General features: G+C 43.4%; 1 protein-coding gene across 1 annotated transcript in view; it reads left to right on the top strand.

Moving 5' to 3' along the window:
- The window catches only part of npas1 (neuronal PAS domain protein 1), a 68312-nt gene extending 49218 nt beyond the window's left edge, over positions 1 to 19094 (top strand). Inside the window, exons 6-14 of the mRNA XM_077722621.1 lie at positions 4984 to 5051; positions 7347 to 7436; positions 12650 to 12797; positions 12896 to 13011; positions 15034 to 15230; positions 15300 to 15406; positions 15792 to 15939; positions 16929 to 17041; positions 17421 to 19094. Coding sequence (XP_077578747.1) covers positions 4984 to 5051; positions 7347 to 7436; positions 12650 to 12797; positions 12896 to 13011; positions 15034 to 15230; positions 15300 to 15406; positions 15792 to 15939; positions 16929 to 17041; positions 17421 to 18481 — 2048 coding nt within the window. The 3' untranslated portion in view covers positions 18482 to 19094. The remainder of the gene's footprint in view (positions 1 to 4983; positions 5052 to 7346; positions 7437 to 12649; positions 12798 to 12895; positions 13012 to 15033; positions 15231 to 15299; positions 15407 to 15791; positions 15940 to 16928; positions 17042 to 17420) is intronic.
- The last annotated feature ends 2900 nt before the right edge of the window (positions 19095 to 21994 follow it).

Here is a 21994-nt window from a genome sequence, read left to right as displayed (position 1 = left end):
GCGGCTCGCGACCCAATCCTAGTCTGACACCCCTCTCCTACGGGCAGGCAACACGTTAAGTCTGAAAAGTGTGGAACAGGTGGAACATGCCATCTGTAGACCACCCTTAGCTCCCCCATCTTTTACAAGGTATTGAACAATGACAAGTGGGTTTCGGCCTCAAGTGTTTTACTGTCTCTGTTAGTGAGGTCAAACACACCTCTCGCCCGCCGAGCGCTACTGACATTGACTTTCACTCATGCTTACACTCCCCCCCAACATCACCCCCCCCCCAATCCCGCCACCACCACCACCCCACCCCCCAACTGCATCTGCCACCCCTCTAATTCACAACGTTAAAAGCAGCCAGAGCTTTTAAGGCAAGTTAATTGCACTCAAATTACGTTCGACCGCAAAAAAGAGCGAGGCGGGGGGTGGGGGTGGGCGGGGTATAATTGCGCCGGAGGGGAGGGGGGGCGTGGGGGCGCCAATTTGGATCACTCTTCCTTTATCCGTGACGAAACATCACAATCGGATGCGAGTAAACAAGTTGGCGGTTGAAAAATCAACGTTGGACGGTGTGACTGTTATCGGGTTACTATGGCAACGGGTTAAAAAAAGGGTTGACCAGGGATGGTGGGGGAGGGAAAAGATGGCGCAGGTGTGTTGGGGGCATTAGTCATGAACTTAACGGGGACTAAATTATGTATTAGACAGACGTATAATGAAAATCATTAAAATGAAATGTCTGTCTTTTCTTCCCGCCGAGCGCCGGGGAGACCCCAAGAATTGACCTGTGAGTCGCCGCGTAATTAACGTGCGCGCCGGCGCCCCGTCCCGCTCTTTCGTATTCCCACAATGAAATTAAGCCTCGCAGCGGAGTCCCGGCCGGCCGTTCAAACATGGACGACGAGTAAAGATCATTGGGGGTGGGCGCAGAGGGGATTTTTTTGGTCATTTTTTGCACGTCTGAGGATGGAGACAAGATTCTGGAAACTATTTGCGTTGAAATTGGTTGGACTAAACCGTATTTATTGGCAAAAATGGGTGTTTTAAAGACTTTTTGGTGGGTTTTTAAAATGACCGGTAGTGCTTATTACATAGAGTGAACTTTAAAAGTGGCAGGATTTGGTAAAACTATCTTTTCCGGCTTTTTGCGGTCGATTAAATGTAGCCGTATGCCATGATATGTACCTTAACAACAACCTTGTGGGCAAGTATGTTCATAAATTAATATATATTTGTCCATAGGGCTGTACTTGATGTATGCATTTCACTCAGAGCCAATTAGGTACATTGCACAGACATAAAACTGTACAAAATCTGAAAAGTTTCCCTTTATATAACTCATTAAATGGAAATTTCTTATCTTAAAAAAGTGACTGTGATCCTCAGGGATCTCCTCAATTCACACCAATCCATAATAATTAGATTAGATAACTTTATTCATACCATATTCGGGAAATTTCACTGTCACAGTAGCAAGTGAGAATACAGACACAGCAAAATACATTTTGGATGTAAATAAATCAGTAATAAATAAGTAAACATATAAAAAAATACATGGATAAAAATAATAATAAATACAAAAATTTGAACAAAATAGATAATACATAAATAAATAAATCCAATATAAATAAATAGAATATAGATAAATAAATAACATGAATAAAATATAGATAAATATATAACATAAATAAAATATCGCTAAATATATAACAAATATAATAAAATATAAATATAATAACAAAAACAAATAAATAAGCATGTTGCTGAAATATATGCAAAAATATATTTACTAATATCACAAAATATTTGATTTCAGAGCCTCCATATTTTATCAATATTTAAGCCAATAAATGACAAAGTACATCAATTTTAACAAAATGGCATATCTAAAAAAATGACAATATCCATTGATATTTTTAGCATTTCCATTCATTTGAATGGATCATTTGATGTATCACCACGATTAGACGATACCAGCTTGTTGTCAACCAATACAATATCTGGCAACATTCCCAACTTTACCATCATATGTTTTCAATAACTATTGATATAAGCTTCCTCGTAATGAGGCATATTCTCAAGTCTGGAAAAAAAGCTGGCAGCTTTACATGTCATATGGCGTCAACACATCGGCTGTCAGTTCATCATCATTACAAATCCATTTGGACGGGGAGGTGTGGCAGTGAATAATCTATGGTCGTTAATGGCGAGGAATCCGACCCTCCCACTTCAAAACTAATTTGAAAAAAAGAGCCATATTGCTTTTTTTAGACCTGTAAAAACAGAGAAACTAACTTATATATACATATCGACAATTCTATCCATAGAAAATCTTTTTTAATATAATTTAATTGGAAGAAATCCCATTTTATTTACCATTTTGTCATCCCCAAACTAACCAAATCACCTCCCTACACACGTTAAAATAAAACTTCACACAAAATCCAATCTGGCTACAGAAGGATCATTGTTCTCCCAGCGAGATGCCGACTCTGCTCCGGGACCCTCTTTTGGCTCGTGTGCGCGCCATTGTGGCAAAAAAAAAAAAAAAACACACACACACACACACACTCACAGGGTGTCCAGTGTTTTGGTTTCCTGGCCGCCCTATTGTAGCCTGGCAGTCTTTAATAAATGGCCCTCTGTGTATTTGTGAGTGTGAGTTTAAACTCATCCATCAGACCCCAGCGCCAATGCCCGGACCACCACACCCCCTCCACCCCCCTACCACCACCTCCCACCCCTTACCGCCTCCTCCTCATGTCACATCAAGTGTTTCCTCTGCCATGTTGACACTAGTCAGCACTACTGATCACCGGCCATCACCTTCACTCCTCCTGGGATCTGACACACACACACACACACTGGTGCGTGACCTTTTGCGATTGCTGTGATATGATGGGTTGCGTTTCTTCTACACCCTCCATCAAGTCCCTCATCCCCACCCTGTCTGAACACCCCCACTTCTTTTCCAGGCTAGGCTGAAGGGTCCCAGCACCAGACCCCCTTTTCACAACCCTGAATGGACTTGCCTTATTTATATTCACACAGTCACACAGGCTGGGGGGGACCCCAATCTTACAATGCCACTGTGGCTTTGTCCGGCGACTTTGTGTGTACGTGTGTTTATGTATGTGTGTGTGTGTGTGTGTGTGTGTAGTGTGTATTCCTGAGGGTGTGCGCATCTATAAGTCTAATGGAATGCCTCCCTTTTCTATTCACTGAACGCACATCACAAGCGGGCAGCTGGCCAATATATACAAATGTGTGTGTGTACATGTGTGTGCATGTGTGTGTACATGTGTGTGCATGTGTGTGTTTGTGTGTATGCATATTTCCGACCCTCCTGTGTTCAGTTGTAACCCAGAGCAGTGCTTTCATTTTCCTGTCATAACGTGTATTGATTTCCTTCAGAACTGCAATGGAAACACACACACACACACACACACACACACACACACACACACACACACACACACACACATATAAACACATATATATACACACCGATACACACACACACACAGCGATTGGTAAAGTCACCCACAGACTCAAAGGCTCACGTGCATTACGGCGCTAGCGCATGTGGGAAAAAAAAAGGAAAGAGTGTTCAAAGGCAGCCCTGTCTAAGTGAGATTAGTTCCCCACATTGCCTCTCCACACACTTGCAGGTGTACTATCAGGCCGCCAACCCCAAATGTGCAAACCCCCACCCCACCTCCGTGGCCCCTCACCGCCAACATAAAACAGTAAATACGGCTGATTGGTGAATTAATCTAGCACGTCACCGAGGGCCCCCGGCGGGCGCCCCGTGTCGGCTGGGAAGAAAGTGATCACTCCGGCCTTGCTTAGTGTTTTCTCATTTTCCTCGCCTTTGCCTTGATGCGTTTCTCATACCTATCTTAAAGCCAAAGACCCCTCCCCACTCCTATTCCCCATCCCCTTCCCCCCCAGTCCTCCACAATGTATACCTCGGCACCCCCTACCCGCGCCACCCCCCTGCCTAACCACCTCCAACTCTATTTGTATTGTAATTGTCTGGGTAAACAGCAGCACTTTGGCACGGAGCGGCTTGGATAGCTGGTGTTTGGGATGCATTAAGGGTGGCCCAGTAGACGCGGGTGTGCGTGGGTTTGCGCGGGTGTCTGCAAGATTGAGTGGCATTCGCCCTCTTGTGCTTTTACAAATGCTTTTGCTTTGTAATTTGGTCAAAATTGTTTTTGGTGTTGTTGTTTTTAATGCAATTGTTCATTGTTGGCGAGTGGTTAGCAAGGCGGCTTCGCAGTTCCAGGGTCGAGGGTTCGATACCTAAGTCTGTCCTCCCTGTGTGGTGTGGGTTTTCCCCGAGTTTTTTCCCACATTCATTCTAAGACTCCCAATAATTCCCCCCTAACGTTAATGATCAAATTATTTAATCATTAGAAATGGTCAAAGTATGCCAGTTCTGTATGATCTGTGTTAAAAGTAAGTGAAATTATTCATTTAACCATTTTTCTGAATAAAATCGCTTACTATTGGACACAAAATGTTGATGGATAATGTTTTATTTGCTATAGAAGTGCCTTTTTCCTAATTTTTTGCGTGTATTTTTAAGACTATAAGGCGCACTGCATTTAAAGGCGCACTGCATTTAATGGCGCACCTTCAACGAATGACACTTTTATTTTTTTGTTCCATATATAAAGCACACTGGATTATAAGGCGCCTTTTTGCGTCTATTTTGGAGAAAATTCCAGACTTTTCAGTGCACCTTATAGTGGTGAAAATATGGTATTTTATTTGGCTTTTAAGAAGTAAAAACCAAGGCTGAAGGATTATGCATCGTGTGCAGCGGACGATTAAACCGTGTCAGCCGCGTTAATGATCTGGTAATTTCACCACCTCAATTAATGGATGAATTAGTCTGTGGAAAAAAATCTTTGGGTAGGCAATGAATTGTGTTGTCTAGGGTGTAGCATATTATTTAATTGTATTATTTTCCTGTCTTTTTTGCAGTGAGACGCTCCACACATTCTCTGGCCACGGACATCTTTGAACAGCATCTGGGGGCGCACCTTCTGCAGGTAACTAGCGTAATTTGCCGTTTAATACACCCGAGTATATTAAATAATGTTTGATTTTTTGAGTCTCATGTTTGTGCGCCATTTAATATACCCCTGCTGTTAAATTTACCCGGCAACTCAGCTTTTTTGGTAAGATTTGTTTGGTGTTCATGGGAGCATAATTATAGATACAGTTTATTTTAGATCTAGAACAATGTTTATTTTAGCTTTTTTAATATATTTCTTAATTTTACAAACTGTTTTCTTAACTAAAAACAGGAAAAAATGGATTCAAAAATGACAATTATTGATTTAAAAGGGGGAAAATCAGGAAATTTAATATACATCTATAATTTTCATTATAATTTGATCCTAAAACAGAAAGTCAGCACTCATGATTGACTTTCCCGGGCCACACAAAATGATGTGGCGGGCCAAATTTGGCTCCCAGGCCGCCACTTTGACACCTGTGGCATAGTGGATCATACTTTCCCGTTTGTACACCATTTAATATACCCCTGACGTTTAATACACCCAGGTATATTAAATGGGAGGTTACATTAAACAGCAAAATACAGTACTACTACACTTCCATCTCCTTCATGACCTCCTTTAGAACTTCTCAGTACAAATAAATAAGCTTTATTCAATAGTTTTTCCTTGGAAATTCAACATTGGATTTATTTCAACCAGAAATTCAAGCCTTGGCCCGCCAACTCAACCGAGTTGGGAAGGTAACGCCGCAGATTAGGAAGAGGCTAAGGCCAGGCTGGCTTTGGGATAAGAAGGAACTACAAGGATTAAGGCAAGGAATTGAAGAAAAGGAGGCGTGGGAGCAGGTGGAGAGAGCTTTGGGAATTTCCCAGCAAAAAAATAAAGAAGCCGTCGTGCTCCTCTGGCATTTTAAAGAGGGACGGACGACCGACCGACCGGGCGGGCGTGGAAACTCGGGGCGTTGATAGGAATCAAATTAACGCTGCGGAAGAGAGTATAAAAAAAAAAGCTACGATTCTTTCCTCCCCAGCCGTCCTCCGGCCGTAATAGCCTGATAATTGCACTTTAGTTCTCCGACATTCAGGCGGCTGCTTTTCTCGACACGCGACGACGCCCCCCACCCCCCAAAAAAACGACGCACCCCCCACACGGCCATGCATTTGCATAGCGGATGTGTCACTTGCATAAATTACTGTGGCCACTTTAAGCGGACAAAATAGCAATCATTCTTCCCAGGAAAGTGGCCTCACTCAGTAAATATGTGTGTGTGTGTGTGTAGTTACGTACCTTTGACCACATGTGTGTGTATGTGTGTGTAGTTGTTGGTTGTTGTGACGATTAATATTTTTCGGTGAAAGCGCTCCCTTCTAATGGGCTGCTTGTATACCTTTCACTTCTCATTAGACTCACTGCAGACTGTAATGACTCTGGTTTTATCTGCGTCTATGTTGCTGTCTGCATACGTATGCGTTGGGGTAGTGTGTGTGTATATAAGTGTGTGTTTTTTTGTGTGTGTATGTGTGTGTTAGGGGATACAGTGTACTTGCTTTGGTTGGGAGTTCATTACATCTGATTGAAAGCAGCTCTGGTTTTTGCACTATAAAGAGCTGAGGCTCTTTATAGTGTTTATCTTTTGGTGTATGTGTATGTAGTGTAGTGTGGTTTTTTTTTGATACTTGTTATGGGCATGTTTTTTTTTGTAAATGCTAATAATGCAGTTTTTTTTCGGTATCGTGATTGCTGAGACAAAATGGATTGGACGTTATGAGTCGTATTTGGTAGCCAATTAGTTAAAATCTGTTGCATGTATTCTAATGTTATTCATTGGAAGGCTTGAAAGTTTTGAAAGTCAAAATATGTGAAAATTCATGACTTTTTTGGTAATTTTGCCACTTTTCATGTCAAAAAAGTCTTAGAATTTGTTTTAATTATTATTATTTTTTATGAAAGCATTAGAGTTTGCGTCACAGGTTCGCAGAGCCCTATGCGCCCATAAAAAGAGCCAAACATGGCTCCTGAGCCATAGGTTGCAGTTTATGAACTCATTTAGGCAGATCAAACAATATTAAGCATGTTTTCTTTATCCTCTGTGAGGAATATTTAGTGCATTTGGTCTCTAAATGATGCTCATCTGTTTTTTTGTATTTATTTTTTAGCTTATTATGGATTTTGGACATTTTTAATTGTTTCAGTGTTTGTTTTTTGTACAACGTGTGTTTCTGTCCTTTTAAAAAAAAGATGATGGAGACATATTGACGTATTCTGATTTGTTAAACACTAATTGGTCTAAAGTGAATGTTTTTTTTTGTTTTTTGTGTACAGTCATTGGACGGCTTTGTTTTTGTGGTGAGCCAAGAGGGACGCTTTCTTTACATCTCGGAGACGGTTTCTATCTACCTTGGACTCTCGCAGGTAAGGCTAACTTTAAAATCCAACATTCCTACAACTTCATTCATCATTTATTTGCATGGAATCATCATTTTTTTCTGTTGAAAATCATTGAAATTGAAATAATCCATTCCAGGGTCTAACCGTAGCTATAATGAATCCTTTATTAACTCTACAGGCCATTTTAAGTGGCATTTTACATTATTAATAGGCATGCAAATTTGAAAATATGTTAAACACTATTCATATTAATGCGTCTTTACATAGTGAAGGTGATTTATATCATAGTTGAGTCCGGTTAAGATATTATCTGACTCTTTTTTTTCATATTGTAGAGGAATAAATTGTACAATACCCTGATGAATACATTTGCCCATAGATAGAAATATTGCAATATTAAAGTTGATATTCCCATATACAGTCGTACCTCTACTTACAAAATTAATTGGTTCCAAGGTTTTTTTCGTAACTTGAAAATGTTGTAAGTAGAGGTGTACTTTATATGTAAAATCTCTAATTGGTTCCACAGTCCTTACACAAATACCGACTACACTGTTTAAAATTAAAACATACCTAAATTTGAGAAAATATTAGGAAATTATGTATTAATGTCTATAAAAATTAATAAAAGTATATGAAAATATGCCCTGTGCCGCTGAAAAACCTCCCCAGAAGCTGTTATAGATGTAATACCCTTGTTTTTTCCGCTAGGTGGCGGTTAGAGTCGATTCTACCAGGGCCAAAAGCCGTCTACTTTGTAGTACATTTTAGACTTTTACGTGTGCCTTTTGTTTGTGTGTGAAAATATGTTTCACGTTGCATTTTTTTGTTTTTAATTGCTTAATAAGGGGAATTCAAAATAAAATAACTTCTAATTATAATAATAATAAATTTTTATGGGATTTTGTAACTTTCTTTTTCCAGTCACTCATTTGCATATAAAATAAATGTGTAACCTGAAACTTTCCTATCTAGAGGCATTTTGTAAGTAGAGGTACGACTATATCTTTTGAATTACGGCAGCTCCGGCCTGAACCTTGATCCTAAATTTGTTCCGCGGCGTACCAGGCATGTACTCAGTCGCGTACGTCTTTCCACGGCGCCTCAACGCTAGGCGCTCACCTCACGTTGATTGCCTGTGGCCTCTTGTACGCTGAATGTTAAGTCCTGCCATTTTGCCCAGATGCATAAATAATAACAGTAATTACCGGGCCAGCAATCAAAGTGTCGCCCCGGCACGCCGGGCCTGTCTAGGGGAACAAATCGATAGGCATCTTAAAAGCCACATTGATTGTAGGAAAGGGGGGGAAAAACACCAAGGGGGATGGCATGATAGATAGAGACAGTCGGGAAGCCGAGAGAAAGGGGGGAGGCGGTGGGGGAGAGAGAGAGCTGTGATAAGGGAGGAATGTTTCAAAGCCAGAAGAAGACAGTCTAGAGAGAGAGGGGGAAAAACGGGGGGAAATGAGCTAAGCGACGCAATAATGGCTGTAAATTAGAGTCATTTTAATTGTGGGAATTGCCTGTGATTGAAGGGCTGCTGTTAAATAAGCTGATTTTCTTCCATTGCAGTTCACTTATCAAACGCTGCTTATGGACTGGAAGATATTTGGTCATATGGTTAGAGAATGTCCTTTTAGTGGCCTATAGGCGGCAGTAATGTTGGGTTGTTTTGGTTTGGATGGGTTTGGCTGGCGGCGAAGAATGTTTTGGTGCCATTTATGTTTTGACTGAGAACGATGGCTGCTAGGCCAATGGATTGGATGGTCATTTTTAACAGTTTAAGGACAAAAATTGGTGCATTCAGGTCGTTTTGGCATAGGCAGATTGCATTGGAAGGCTTTTTTCTAGGGTTGAATTCTTTTAAAAAATGTATTTTTAATTTTAACGAAGATAAATATATTTTAAAAGTAGTCGGGGTATTCCCTGAATACCAAAACTCATCTATAATCCTTAAAAAGCGTGATTTATGGGTGTAGGTGTGTGTATGTTAAGATTCTCTTGCTATGTTTGTCCAAACTGTGTGATTTAAAGAGTTGAATTTTTTTTATGGTGGTTAGTAACGGTTGTCGGATTATTTATGAAACACCCATTTTTCTAAAGATTTTTTTAAATAGTGCAACAATTGATTTTTGGGTCTAAACTTGCTTGTTAAAACAAAAATAGCACTTAATTCAGCACATACATAGATTTTTCCTGAAAATATAACCAAATGTTTCAGAATGATCCTCTGTTAGGTCTTGTTTTTATTTTATTTTTTTGCCAAACACCGACACCATCACCCCCAGAGAACGAACCAAAAGGCTCCAGCATTAAAAGGGAATTGCACTCCCGGCCCCCTCGTTCTAAATCCATCTAGAGACACGGCCGGCGCAACTCTGCCCTTTAAACGCAACTTAACATCAAATCAAAGTCCCATCAGAAAGGCAGGAAGGATTAGAAGGATAAAGGCTCAAACCCGGGATCTCAGTCCTGACCGTACGCCCCCCCCCCCCACCCTCCCCTCCTAATACAACGTACGCTAAAAATGCATGAGAATCAGCACCGAAAAAGACCAGCAGAGAAACAAGGGAAATAGAACGGGCGGGCGTCCGACTCTACGTGTGTAAATAGAGTTTAAATGCGCACGAGGAAGGAAATTGGCCCTGGGATTGGCGAAGTAAACAAGACGGCGGCCGGGCTTTTGCTGGAGATGCTAATAAAACAGAGCTGTTCTTATCAGCTGAGCAGATGGCCTCACCCATCACGTCTCCTCAAACAGGACCTGAGCCATCAGCATTCTAATGAAATTATTTATGATGGCAGATTACGCGCCAACCGAACCTTGAGCACACAAGCCGCCATTTGCGCACCCCCCGACAAAGATGAGCGAGCGAGGGGTGGCTTTACGATAGGAGGGAGGATATACGAGAGGTACTGTTTATAGGGGGGGAGAAAAACACAGTCGGGGAAAGGTAAGTCTAGCGAGTACACGCTAACATACACACGCACACACCCACATCAGGGCACCAGGGGGAGCGAGAGAGAGAGAGAGAGAAAGGACAGACAAACAAACGAGAGTGTAACTGGTGGTTTGTTTTAGAGGGCATGTCGCCCCCCCTAGTCGCCAGGGGGCCCGTCCCCGATGCCTGACCCCCAGTGCCCCCGGTTCGCAGACAGGGGGCGGACGCTTAACCGGCTTAGCCCGGGTCACACACCTTGACCAAGGGCACGGGCTCCCCAGACGTTTCCCCTCCTCCCCACATCTCCCTTCGACCTGGTATACGAGGACGCCACGGGAAGCGGCGTGGGGTGAGAGAGAGGAAATCAAGGAGATTGGAAGCGGGAAAGACGGTGGGGACGGAAAAGGGGGGAGGAGGAAGGATGCTGGAACTGGGGAGGAGAGGAGAATTGATCTGGGAATGGTTAGTATGCAACCCCCACGAAGGTCCGTTAACCCGCACACACTCATGGATGCACAGACACAAAACCCTCCCTCTTTTCCTCCTTTCCTCCATCCTCCCATCAGTCAGTGAGGACTGCAAGTGTGTTGTGGACCACTGCCCGGATGCCTCATACATATGAAAGCCCCCTTTGCTATTATTTATATCATGTCTCTCAGCCCAAAGCCCCCCCAAGCCCTTTTCTAGTTCATCCCCACAGTAGTACATCCATGCACGTGCGTGTCTGCACAGGCCACGTAAACAATGACACATACAATGGCATCGGGGGGGATAAAAAGGTAGTCTAGCCCAAAGGGTGTCAGACTCGGGTTGGTTCGAGGGTCGTGGTAATGTCAACTCCATTGAATGTGGGCTGGATCATTTTAGATATAATATTTTGATTTTTTTTTTTATAAATGGGTTAAAAGAACTGGATTAAAAGCCCTGGATATACAGTTTTTTATAGATATAAAATAATGTTTATTTGAGCTTTTTTTTTAAATATATTTTTAGCTTTTACACAATGATTTTTGAACTAAAAACACAGAAAAATGATTAAAACATGAGAATTATTGATTTAATAGGGAGAAAATAAGGAAATTTAATATACATTTATACTCTTCATTTTAATTTGATCCTAAAAATGATTTATGAACGAAAAACTGAAAAAATGGATTAAAAAATAACTATTTGAAAAAAAATTTAATATATGTGGCCATGATGTTCTTCCATTGTATGCTCATACATCAAAATTTGTCTCTTATCTCAAGACAAATATTTGCCTGAACTTTTACTCGTATCTCAAATCTCTCGTATGTCAGGGCACTCCTATGTCGAGGTACCAAATGTATGCCTTCGGCCTGTTGTGTGCTATAGCAAGAATGAAGCTGGTTTGTTGTGTTTTAAACCTGTGACTTAAGGATGTTTTCTGCATTTTAATGTGTTAGTGAGAGTGACTAGTTGCCCGTTGGAAGCCAGGAAAGGAAAAAAAAAACATGCTTGGGAGTTTCCAACATGCCGTGCGTCCCGTCCCATGACTGTTTTTCCCCCGCTTGGCTCCCCAACCGTCCTTGAGGGCTCGCCGAAGCTCCCATAAAGCCTGCAGTAAATGGCTCTAATCCGGTAATAAATGTCTGTGTCCTACAGACAAGGGTGTGAGGCTGCCGCAGCCACGGCGTTATCAGATGGAATGCCATTGGCACGCGCCATCCCATCCGGCTGCGCCTTTGCAAATGTAATGGAAACCCGGCGTGTACATCTGACACGTACGCACGTACGGGTTCATTTTCCCACACTGCAAAGGCGCCGCTTTTATGGATGCGGCGCCATTATTGCCTTTAAACGATTGGAGATTTGACTATGATGCATCGTGATGATGGGATGGCGCCGGGTGCCACGGGCTCTTGACGGGATGGACTGCCGGCGGCGATGAAATGAAGGCGCGGGGTGGAGAGGGGGCGGGGCTTTGGGGGGGGGAGAATAGTCATGGCACCTCCGGAGATGCTTCGACTTCAACCGTTTTTAATCAGCACATACAATTGATTTTTATCTCCCGGCCGGGTTATTGGAGTAACGCCGTCGGCGGCGTGGTGGTGGCGGCGGCGTGGTGGTGGTGGTTGGCTCCTCCGAGACGGCTAACGCGCCCATGTCTTACAAGCGCCGCACTTCTGGTTGAATTGTCACCCGCAGCCAGGTTTTCATTTTCCTGTCATAACACATATTGATTTTTCTGGCTGTGTAGAGTGTTGTATTTTAAGGTGGGGAGGGGGCGTGTCTTGTTGACGGCCAGGCTTATCGGCGTTTGTCCGCCCTCAGGTGGAGTTGACGGGCAGCAGCGTCTTCGACTACATCCACCCGGCGGACCACGTGGAGATGGCCGAGAGGTTGGGGATTAGGCCACACCTCCGGGCCGAGGCCGGATGTCAAGTGGGCCCGGAGAGCTCCGCCTCTGTTTCGGCTTCCGGTACGCCGGAGCCCGCCGGTACGCCCGGCGCCGTGGCCAATGATGACGACCGGAAAAACTAAATGGTGACATTAATCTTTGTTTTTTTGGACCTTTAGGGGCGCCGTCGAGTCCTCGGTCCACTGCCGACGAACCTCCGGACCGCGGCTTTTTCATTCGGATGAAGTCGACGTTAACCAAGAGAGGCCTGCATGTCAAGTCGTCTGGATATAAGGTCGGTGGCCGTTTTGCTATGCTAACAACTCCTGTGGGAAACTTTATTCGACAGAGGATTGGTCAGAAGTTTGTTTTTTAGAGAAAGTGTTGCACAAGTTCCACTAGTGTACGGTTTTGGATGAAAATGTCCTTGAGTGTCTTTGTCTTGGCTGTTATAGTCAGCAGGTTGGAGTGATGGCGCGTTGGTTCGTCACCCTGAATCACTGTGGTCAAAGTGGTGGCCCGAGGGCCAAATCTGGCCCACCTAATCATTTTATGTGGCCCAAGAAAGTCAATCATGAGTGCCGACTTTCTAGATGTAGAAAAGATTTCTAAATTTTTATTAAATTTCATGATTTTCCCCCTTTCAAATCGATAATTGTGTTTTGAGTTGAAAAATAATTTTGTAAAATCTAAAAATGTATAAAAAAAAAGCTAAAATAGCATTGTTTTAGGTCTTCAAAAACTGATTATTCAGGGCTATTAATCCAGTTCTTTTAATCCATTTAAAAAAAGCTAAATATTATACCTAAAATGTAACTGAATTGAGTGTAGGGCTTATATACGCATAAATTAGAATTAACTTACTTGCCATAGTTCGCTCAGGGTGCCGCCATCTTACCTAGCAATGATAAATTTGTACTCCCTATTAAAACCATAAATACGGAGTTGAAAATTGTGAATCAGGGCGGCTTATACGAGAGAAATAGTGAAATTCAACCACTTTAAGGCCATTTCAAGGGTACAGTTTTATTTGCAGAGGCGGCAAAAAACATTCTTCACTTTCTAGGCTCGAATGATTTGAGGTAAGAGCGTTTTGACTTCCAAACATGGTCAGGCTACTTTTACGACTGGTGTCTGGACGGCAATAAACGATAGGGAGGAATTTCCGAGTGGCGTTTTTGCACTGCGAGCATGCCGCAAATCGTGGCGTCAAGTGAAAAACTGCGCCAGATTTGGTTTTTAAGGACGTGATTAGAATGCGCGGATATACGTAATGTCTCCTCCACGTCCTTGTTTGTCGCAGGCGGCAATAACAAGCGGAGCCTGTCACTTTGTTTTTCTCTGCCGCTGTTTCGCAGCAGTGTCAAGATGCTCGTTTTCGCCGTACTTTATTGCTTTGACCTTATTTCACACCAGATAGCTACCTTTTATTGCTCGCCGCCACCGCCACCGCCACAGCCGCCGCATTCTTTGCCTCAAACGGGATTCTCTTCATAATTTGTCCCCCGCCGTTCAATGTTCCCTCTAATTTTTTTGTTGGTCTAGGCAAAAAATACAATCTCCCTAAGCGCACTGAGTACCAGTGTGAGCGACATCATCATTGCTCGCTATGGGCACACCAGTATCCGTGACCGGACGTTTGGTCGCCGGTCTTTTGGTCGCCAGGTCAAATATACTTAGATATTAAACAGTACTTGGATATTAAACAGTACTTAGATATTAAACCGTACTTGGATATTAAACAGTACTTGGATATTAAACAGTACTTGGATAGTAAACAGTACTTAGATATTAAACAGTACTTAGATATTAAACAGTACTTGGATATTAAACAGTACTTGGATATTAAACAGTACTTGGATAGTAAACAGTACTTGGATATTAAACAGTACTTAGATATTAAACAGTACTTAGATATTAAACAGTACTTGGATATTAAACAGTACTTAGATATTAAACAATACTTAGATAGATATTAAACAGTCCTTGGATATTAAACAGTACTTGGATATTAAACAGTACTTGGATATTAAACAGTACTTGGATATTAAACAGTACTTGGATATTAAACTCTCTCTCTTAGATATTAAACAGTACTTAGATATTAAACATTACTTAGATATTAAACTCTCTCTCTCTCTCTTAGATATAAAACTCTCATAAATATAATTTTGAGAGCTGGCTTCAGCAGTAAACACTCTGTCACCATTTGACCAGCGACCAAAAGACCGGCGACCAAACGTCCAGTCAATTGCACACGTGCATAGATTAGAGGGAACATTGCCACTGTCATATTTTCTTTGTTTTCAACGCTCAGGTGATCCACGTGACCGGGAGAATCCGCTACCGGCCCGCCATCGTCCCGGGTTCGGGACGCTCCACGCCGCGGCCCATCGGGATGGTGGTGCTGGCTCACACCCTCCCGCCCTCCACGCTCAACGAGGTCCGAATGGAGAGCCACATGTTTGTCTTCCGGGTTAATATGGATCTTCAGGTCACGTATTGCGAGAATAGGTGAGCTGTGATGGGCTTTGATTGGAGGATAAACAAATGATGGCTGAATGTCCAATTTTTTGTGTGTAGGATATCCGACTATATGGACCTGACACCCGCAGAAGTGGTCGGCCGCACCTGTTACCATTTCGTTTATGTGGAGGATCTGGAAAACCTGCGGCAAAGCCATGAAGACTGTAAGTCCTTCCACACTTTGAAGGAGAGGCTGTTGAGTTGCTTCTCTTCTGGTAGCTTTGGTTCCCTCCGGTGGCTACATTGGGAACTGTCGCTTTCAAAGAGAAACAGAATAAGTCCATTTAGTTAAAAAATGAAGTCATCTTGGATTAAAAACTTCAACCATAAGGTCAAATCTGTTAGGACAAAACATGACATAGTGGTTGGCAAGACTGCATCACACACTTAAAGTTCTGGGTTTGAATCTAAGTTGAAGTGCAATAAAAAAAATCATTAATCATTTTGAAATATTAATAATTCCAAGATCTATTTGTCCGATGGCAATTTTTGGTTAGATGAAAACATGTAAAAGTGGCCACAAAATGATTCCCCGTCTTGTCTTGGCAGTGCTCCGTAAAGGTCAGGTGGTGACGGGTTACTACCGCTGGCTCCAGAAGAGAGGCGGCTACCTGTGGATTCAGTCCACCGCCACCGTCTCCATAAACCACAAAGCCCCCCATGAGCGCAACGTCATCTGGGTCAACTGCGTCCTCAGGTCAGTTTTCTCTGGAAAAAAAGAAATAAAAATGCTGGCTTTCAAACAAAAGTCTCAACAACAACTTGCTACTAAGCTTTCACTTTTCAATTCATTAGACTATATGTGTCAAAGGTGCAGTCCGGGGGCCAAATCTGGCCCGCCGCATCATTTTGTGTGGCCCGAGAAAGTAAATCATGAGTGGCTACTTTGTGTTTTAGGATCAAATTCAAATGAAGAGTATAGATGTATATTAAATTTCCTGATTTTCCCCTTTTTAAATCAATAATAGTCATTTTTTAATCATTTTTTTCAGTTTTTCGTTCAAAAATCATTTTTTAGGATCAAATTAAAATGAATAGTATAAATGTATATTACATTTCCTGATTATCCCCCTTTTAAAACAATAATTCTCATTTTTTTATATTTTTTTCTGTTTTTCATTCAAAAATCATGATTTTCTAGCATAAGACTCTTTATCTCCATTTTTTTGTTAATTTACAGATAACCCAAACATGGCAGACCCCCGCCCAATCCCACACTTTCTTTTCATTTCCCAGTTCCCCCCCAAATTGAGCAAAAAAACCACTCATTCCCTGGCTTACGCAAAGCCACATTTAAGTGCATCCTACGGTGCCGAGGCTCCCCAGCAACCCGACAAAAACAAGAGTAGGCTGAATGTCCATGCTAATTGGAGCCAGGCCATATAATTACAACCAACGGATGTCACAATTTGGGGGCTCGAATAGCCTTTTAGCTAATTAGCGCTGTAATTACAAGCGCTCGTTAACTTCTCCAATGTTCCCGTTCCCTCGCCTGCCTTTGTTTGCAAGTCACTGTTTGTGTGTGGGTGTGTGTGTGGGTTGTGTGCGGGGGTTTTCATGTTTATGATCAGGATTTGGGGTTTTACAATTAGCTTTTCAAGCTGGAATTGGGTTTTTTTTTATGTATGAGCGCATTTGCTGGTCCATTTTTGTAATGGTGTTTTTCATTTTTTTTCCGGCGACCAGTCCAACGGAGTTACCCGACACACCTATGGATCTCCTCCAGCTGCCGGAGAGCATCAGGGCCGAGCGACTCCGAGTGAGCTCGTCAACCTCAAACAGCTCGCCGCTAGCTCGAGGTAGGACGAAAATTAAATCTTAACGCTGTTTTTTGGCAAAGTTAAAGGTTAAATGTTATACAGTAATCCCTCGAATATCACGTATTGTAGACCAGACATGGCCGCGATAATTGAAAAATTGCAAAGTAGGGTTACTCCTATTATAACTTAAGTAATAGCGGAAAAAAAATGTGCAATAACGCAAAAACTACGTTTTCCTTCAAAAATGGTCAAATGCGTCGTGATGGGTTTTTGCGTGTATTGGTTATTATGTGATGTGGTTGCCCAAAGACTGCAACCTTAACCCCGCCCCCTCAAATTGGACCATAACCTCCCTCAACCAAGTCGCCGTTGAAAGGTATGAAATGTTCCCTCCCCCTTCCCATCGACCCCTCTGCAGGCTCCCAACCGGCAAAAAGCGCCGCGGGAAAAGGCGATTCGGACGCCAAAGTCCGAGACAAGTATCCCACCGCTGTCCAATCGGACAACAGGAGGAAGCGTGCCCCCCGGTCCGAGCCCGAGGGCGGCCCCCCCGAGAGCCGCCGCCGCCTTGAGGAACTACGGCACGTCGAGGAAAGCGTGTCGGCCTCCTCGGACCCGGCCAGCGAGAGCGAAGGCGACGAGGAGGAAGAAGAGGAGGACGACGAAGACGAGGAACGCCCCGAGTGGGGCGACAAATTGAAACGGGAAGACGGCGCGGGGAAGCCCGGCAGGGGCGCCGACGCCCCTACCCGGGGCGACAGGGGAGCGCGGCTGCACAACGGGCGGGCCGTGATCCAGCAGCTCAAGAGCGCCGCCGTCACCCCGGCCCCCAGCATTAAGACGGAACACGAAGCCCTGGCCACCGGGGGGCGCTGGGGTTCGCACAGCAGCCAGCCCCAACCTTCCCACGCGCACACCCCCTCCAGCGGTCTGAATGGCGACAGCCCCCACACCCCAGTCCCCGACTCGTCGTCCGGAAGCGAAGCCCCGCCCAAGGGCCTCTTCGGCCCGCCCTCCCCGGCCTTGTCCCCAGTCATGCCCGTGTCCTCGCCCCTCCCACGGGAGGAGCGGGCGGCATCGGGGGCGGTATCCCGGGGCGGCGTACCGGGCGGGCCGGGCGGACCCGACTTGGAGCTCCTCCAGAGACTGGCGGCGGGGGGCGCGGCAGGGCGGGTCCTCTTCCACCCCTTAGCCCTGGGCCCCCAGGGCCCCCAGAGCCTATACGCCCCCAGCACCATCCGCTACGCTCCCCCCGAGCTGCCGCCCTCCCACCAGCACCACACGGGGGCGCACGGGGACGGCCTGCAGCTGCGTTCCGACCACCACAAGGGACCCCCGCCGGCTTTCTTCCCGCACCTGCAGCGACTGGCCGGCCTGCCGCCCTTTGGCGGCTTCTCCCCCTCGGACAGCCCCTTCCCCTCGGGCCTCCCCTTCTGTATGAACGGATTACGGGGGGCCGCCGGCCCCGAGGAAGACTGAGACGTCAAAAAAGCAAAAAAAATAAAAAACTCGGGCGTCGAGGGAGGCGGCTAATTGGACGGCCTCTCGGAACGTTAAAAAACGGAGCCCCGCCCCCCCGGAGATTAGCACACGATGACAAACTGTCGGCGGACCGCTTGTGTGTATTTCTTCCACTCAGAGAAGCCATATTGTACATAAGACAACAACCATGATGACCCTCAACTTTCACCCAAAATTAACCCAATTAATTCTCACGCCAATAGGAAAGAGAAGAAAAAAAAGGACACTTGTAGGAGTGGATTTTTATTATCGCAGTATTCTATAAATACCATTTCTTTTGGGGGGGGGGGTGGCTTTGATTCTAGGGGTTCCTTCCAGATAAAAAGAAGGGATTTTTTTTGTATTAAGATTTAAAATCATTACAAAAAAAAGAAGTCATACCCATTGAAAGCACACTGTTGGGGAAAAAATATAGCGAACAATAGTAATAATAATAATAGTAATAATAACAACACACCCGAGACATTCCATCGTGCGTCAAAAATGCAATGCCAACTTTTTTTCTAATTATTTTCCACATGAATGCTCGAATATCTGTTTGCGTGCGAAAGCCATATTTTTGTTCATGTTTGTTAATGCAAAAATCCTTAACTAACAGGGGATGAATCGTCCGGGGGACGAAACGTCCGGGGGACGAAACGTCCGGGGGACGAAACGTCCGGGGGACGAAACGTCCGGGGGACGAAACGTCCGGGGGACGAATCGTTCCGGGGACGAAACGTTCCAGGGGACGAAGCGTTCTGGGGACGAAGCGTTCCGGGGACGAAACGTCCGGGTATCTAAATTTTTCTTCAAAAATGAACTTTTCTCACTTTGATGGCGTCCGATCCTCTTGGACGGGGAGGGGCGGCAGTGACACGTTCTGATTTAAAAATATATTTTATCCCCCATCGACTTTCGATCATTTGGACGGTCGCCGCGGCGTGGTTATTTTACGACGGTATTAAAAGGCGGGGCCAGTCGAAGCCGCGGCTTTTATTTTTCGCACTTAGGCATCCGAGAATTCTTAAATGAAATTGCCCGGCGCGTCCTGTTAAAACAGAAAAGTACGCAACGGCGCTCTCGCAGGCCGCCGAGGGAATAAATAGTCATTGATGAAGTAACGGGGCGTAAAACGGGTCATAAAATGACAGCCATTAAAGTCACGCTCGGGTCAGGAGACGCTTTTTTTCCCGTGTCAGTCGACTGGAGAATAAAGCGTCATCCGTCACTTTAACATCTGCTGGGATTTCATTCCGGAATAGAAAAAAAAAGCCCATTGATTTCTTCATTTTCACTGATGTTTTTACAAAAAAAAGAAAGAGAAAGTACCCAGAACAGCTCTTAAACTGTGAAATATTGGTGATTTAAAGCACTCTTTAAATCTTGGCCTAGCATAAATACGAGTATATAAAACAAATGCAGCCTATTTGAATTGTGTAGCACTTTGAAACCCTGCAAACAAATATGTGAAGTCATAGCGCGATATTCATTTGATGGAGCGTGCCTGAATGAAAAAAAATGGCAGAAATGCACGTCGTTTTTGTTTTTATTTCTTTTTCTTCACTCCATTTAGACTCAAATATGAAGGCGGGAACAATGTCCGACATTCTGCACTTGTCACGTCGGCGAGCACAGGCGTTTTGGGAGTGTGTGTGTGGGTGTGTGTGGGTGTGTGTGCGGGTATGTTTGTTGTTTGGAATTGTATTGGATGGCTAACCCTTTGCCTCTCACTGTGAATCTAACGTTCTCCTTCCTGGCATCCTTCTTGTGAATATTCCAGCCGCTTAATCAGCAAAAAAGGAACAATGTAAAAAGGCAAAAAAATGAAGAGAAAAGAGAAGCAGTGATACAGATGACAATAAAATAACAATAAAAATATTCCAGTCAGTTGACGAGTACTGGGAAGGCTCTTTTTTTTTTTGCTGTCGTCGTTGGGTTGAATTTGCTTTGAAAATATCACATGACAGGAAGGTTATTGCAATCTTTTATTTATCAAATGCTGAAATATATTTTCTTGCTTTCCCTGTATATATACGTACAGTATGTGTTTATGTGTGTATATGTATATATATACATATATACACAGATGCATATATATATATATATATATATATATATATATATATATATATATATATATATATATATATATATATATATATATATATATATATATATATATATATATATATATATATATATATATATATATATATATATATATATATATATATATATATATATATACACACATGCATATATGTATGTGTATATATATACAGTTGTTTTAGAAATATGGGGTCAAATATTCATACTTATAATTTGAAATTGGTATAAATATTGGAAATATTTAAATTCTATGTTATACTTCTTTTTTTTCATCCATCATGGTTTTGTACGCGTGCATTTGTGTTTCTCAAGGTCTTTTAGTACATTTTGTATAGATGTACCCTAATTCAAAAACTTTATCCACAGAGGACCCAAATCTCAGTCTACCCCACAATTATGACTCTCTCCATCAACCACATTATACCTCACACACCCGCACAAATTCAAATAAAGCACACAAAGACTAAAAGAACACTTGGGACACAAAAAAAAAAAGAAAAAAATCATGAAAGGCAGCTTGACTTGTGGAAATATTAGATATGAATTGTCACCTAGCTTCTCCCTAGAGTAGACATGAAATACATAGAACGAGGCATATAAAGCATCACCCTGTGCTTCATTTATTTAAAGGCAAAAAAAAAAGTATTCAACCTTGACACAAAGCCACGCACGCGCTGGGATTTGATGGATTCAACAAAGACTAAATGGGTTTGAAAATGAAGACAAAAACACAATATGTATGTGCCAGGGATGGTATGCACCATTTTGTGTGTGTGTGAGATGTCTGAAGCACCCCGAGGGAGGGGCTCTGACATTGAAGACGGGTTAAATCCTGTTTTACATTCAAGTGGCAGGCCCCAGTTCATTAGAGTGAGGATCATTCCTCCTCAAGACCAAAGGAAGCGCATACTAAACAAGAGCCGTTGTTGGGGAGAAAATGCCGTGCTACGTGCCCCAGCCGACGTGCCCACGTATGGGGAGGGAGGGTCGGCGTATATGCGTCCACCTGGGAGCCCCTTCGTGATCCCTTTGCGCCTTTATCTAATTTGGCGACATTTGCACGCCGTTCATGACTCCAAACGCCATTGTTTCTGATTTTTTCTTCTAAAGAGACTTTACAGGCAAAGTAGTTTTTCATCAGGGGGGTGCCGGAGCCTATCCCAGTTGACTTGGTCAGCGAATGGCAGGATACGAGGAGACAAAAGACAACTGTACATTTGTAGCTTGGGTCAAGTTAGCGTACAATTAGCCTAGCCTGAATTAGCATGACCTGCCATACCCTAATTTGACCTTTAATCTTTCCTCTTTCAATCTTATTGGTTGCAATATTTGTGTTTTTTTTAACTAAATGTTATACAAGTTAAACTTTATGTACTTTAT

The sequence above is a fragment of the Stigmatopora nigra genome, chromosome 8 (assembly GCF_051989575.1).
Source record: "Stigmatopora nigra isolate UIUO_SnigA chromosome 8, RoL_Snig_1.1, whole genome shotgun sequence".
In the NCBI taxonomy this organism is placed as follows: Eukaryota; Metazoa; Chordata; class Actinopteri; order Syngnathiformes; family Syngnathidae; genus Stigmatopora; species Stigmatopora nigra.
Note: the sequence above shows the minus strand (reverse complement) of the source record. Positions and strands in the feature narration are given on the sequence as shown.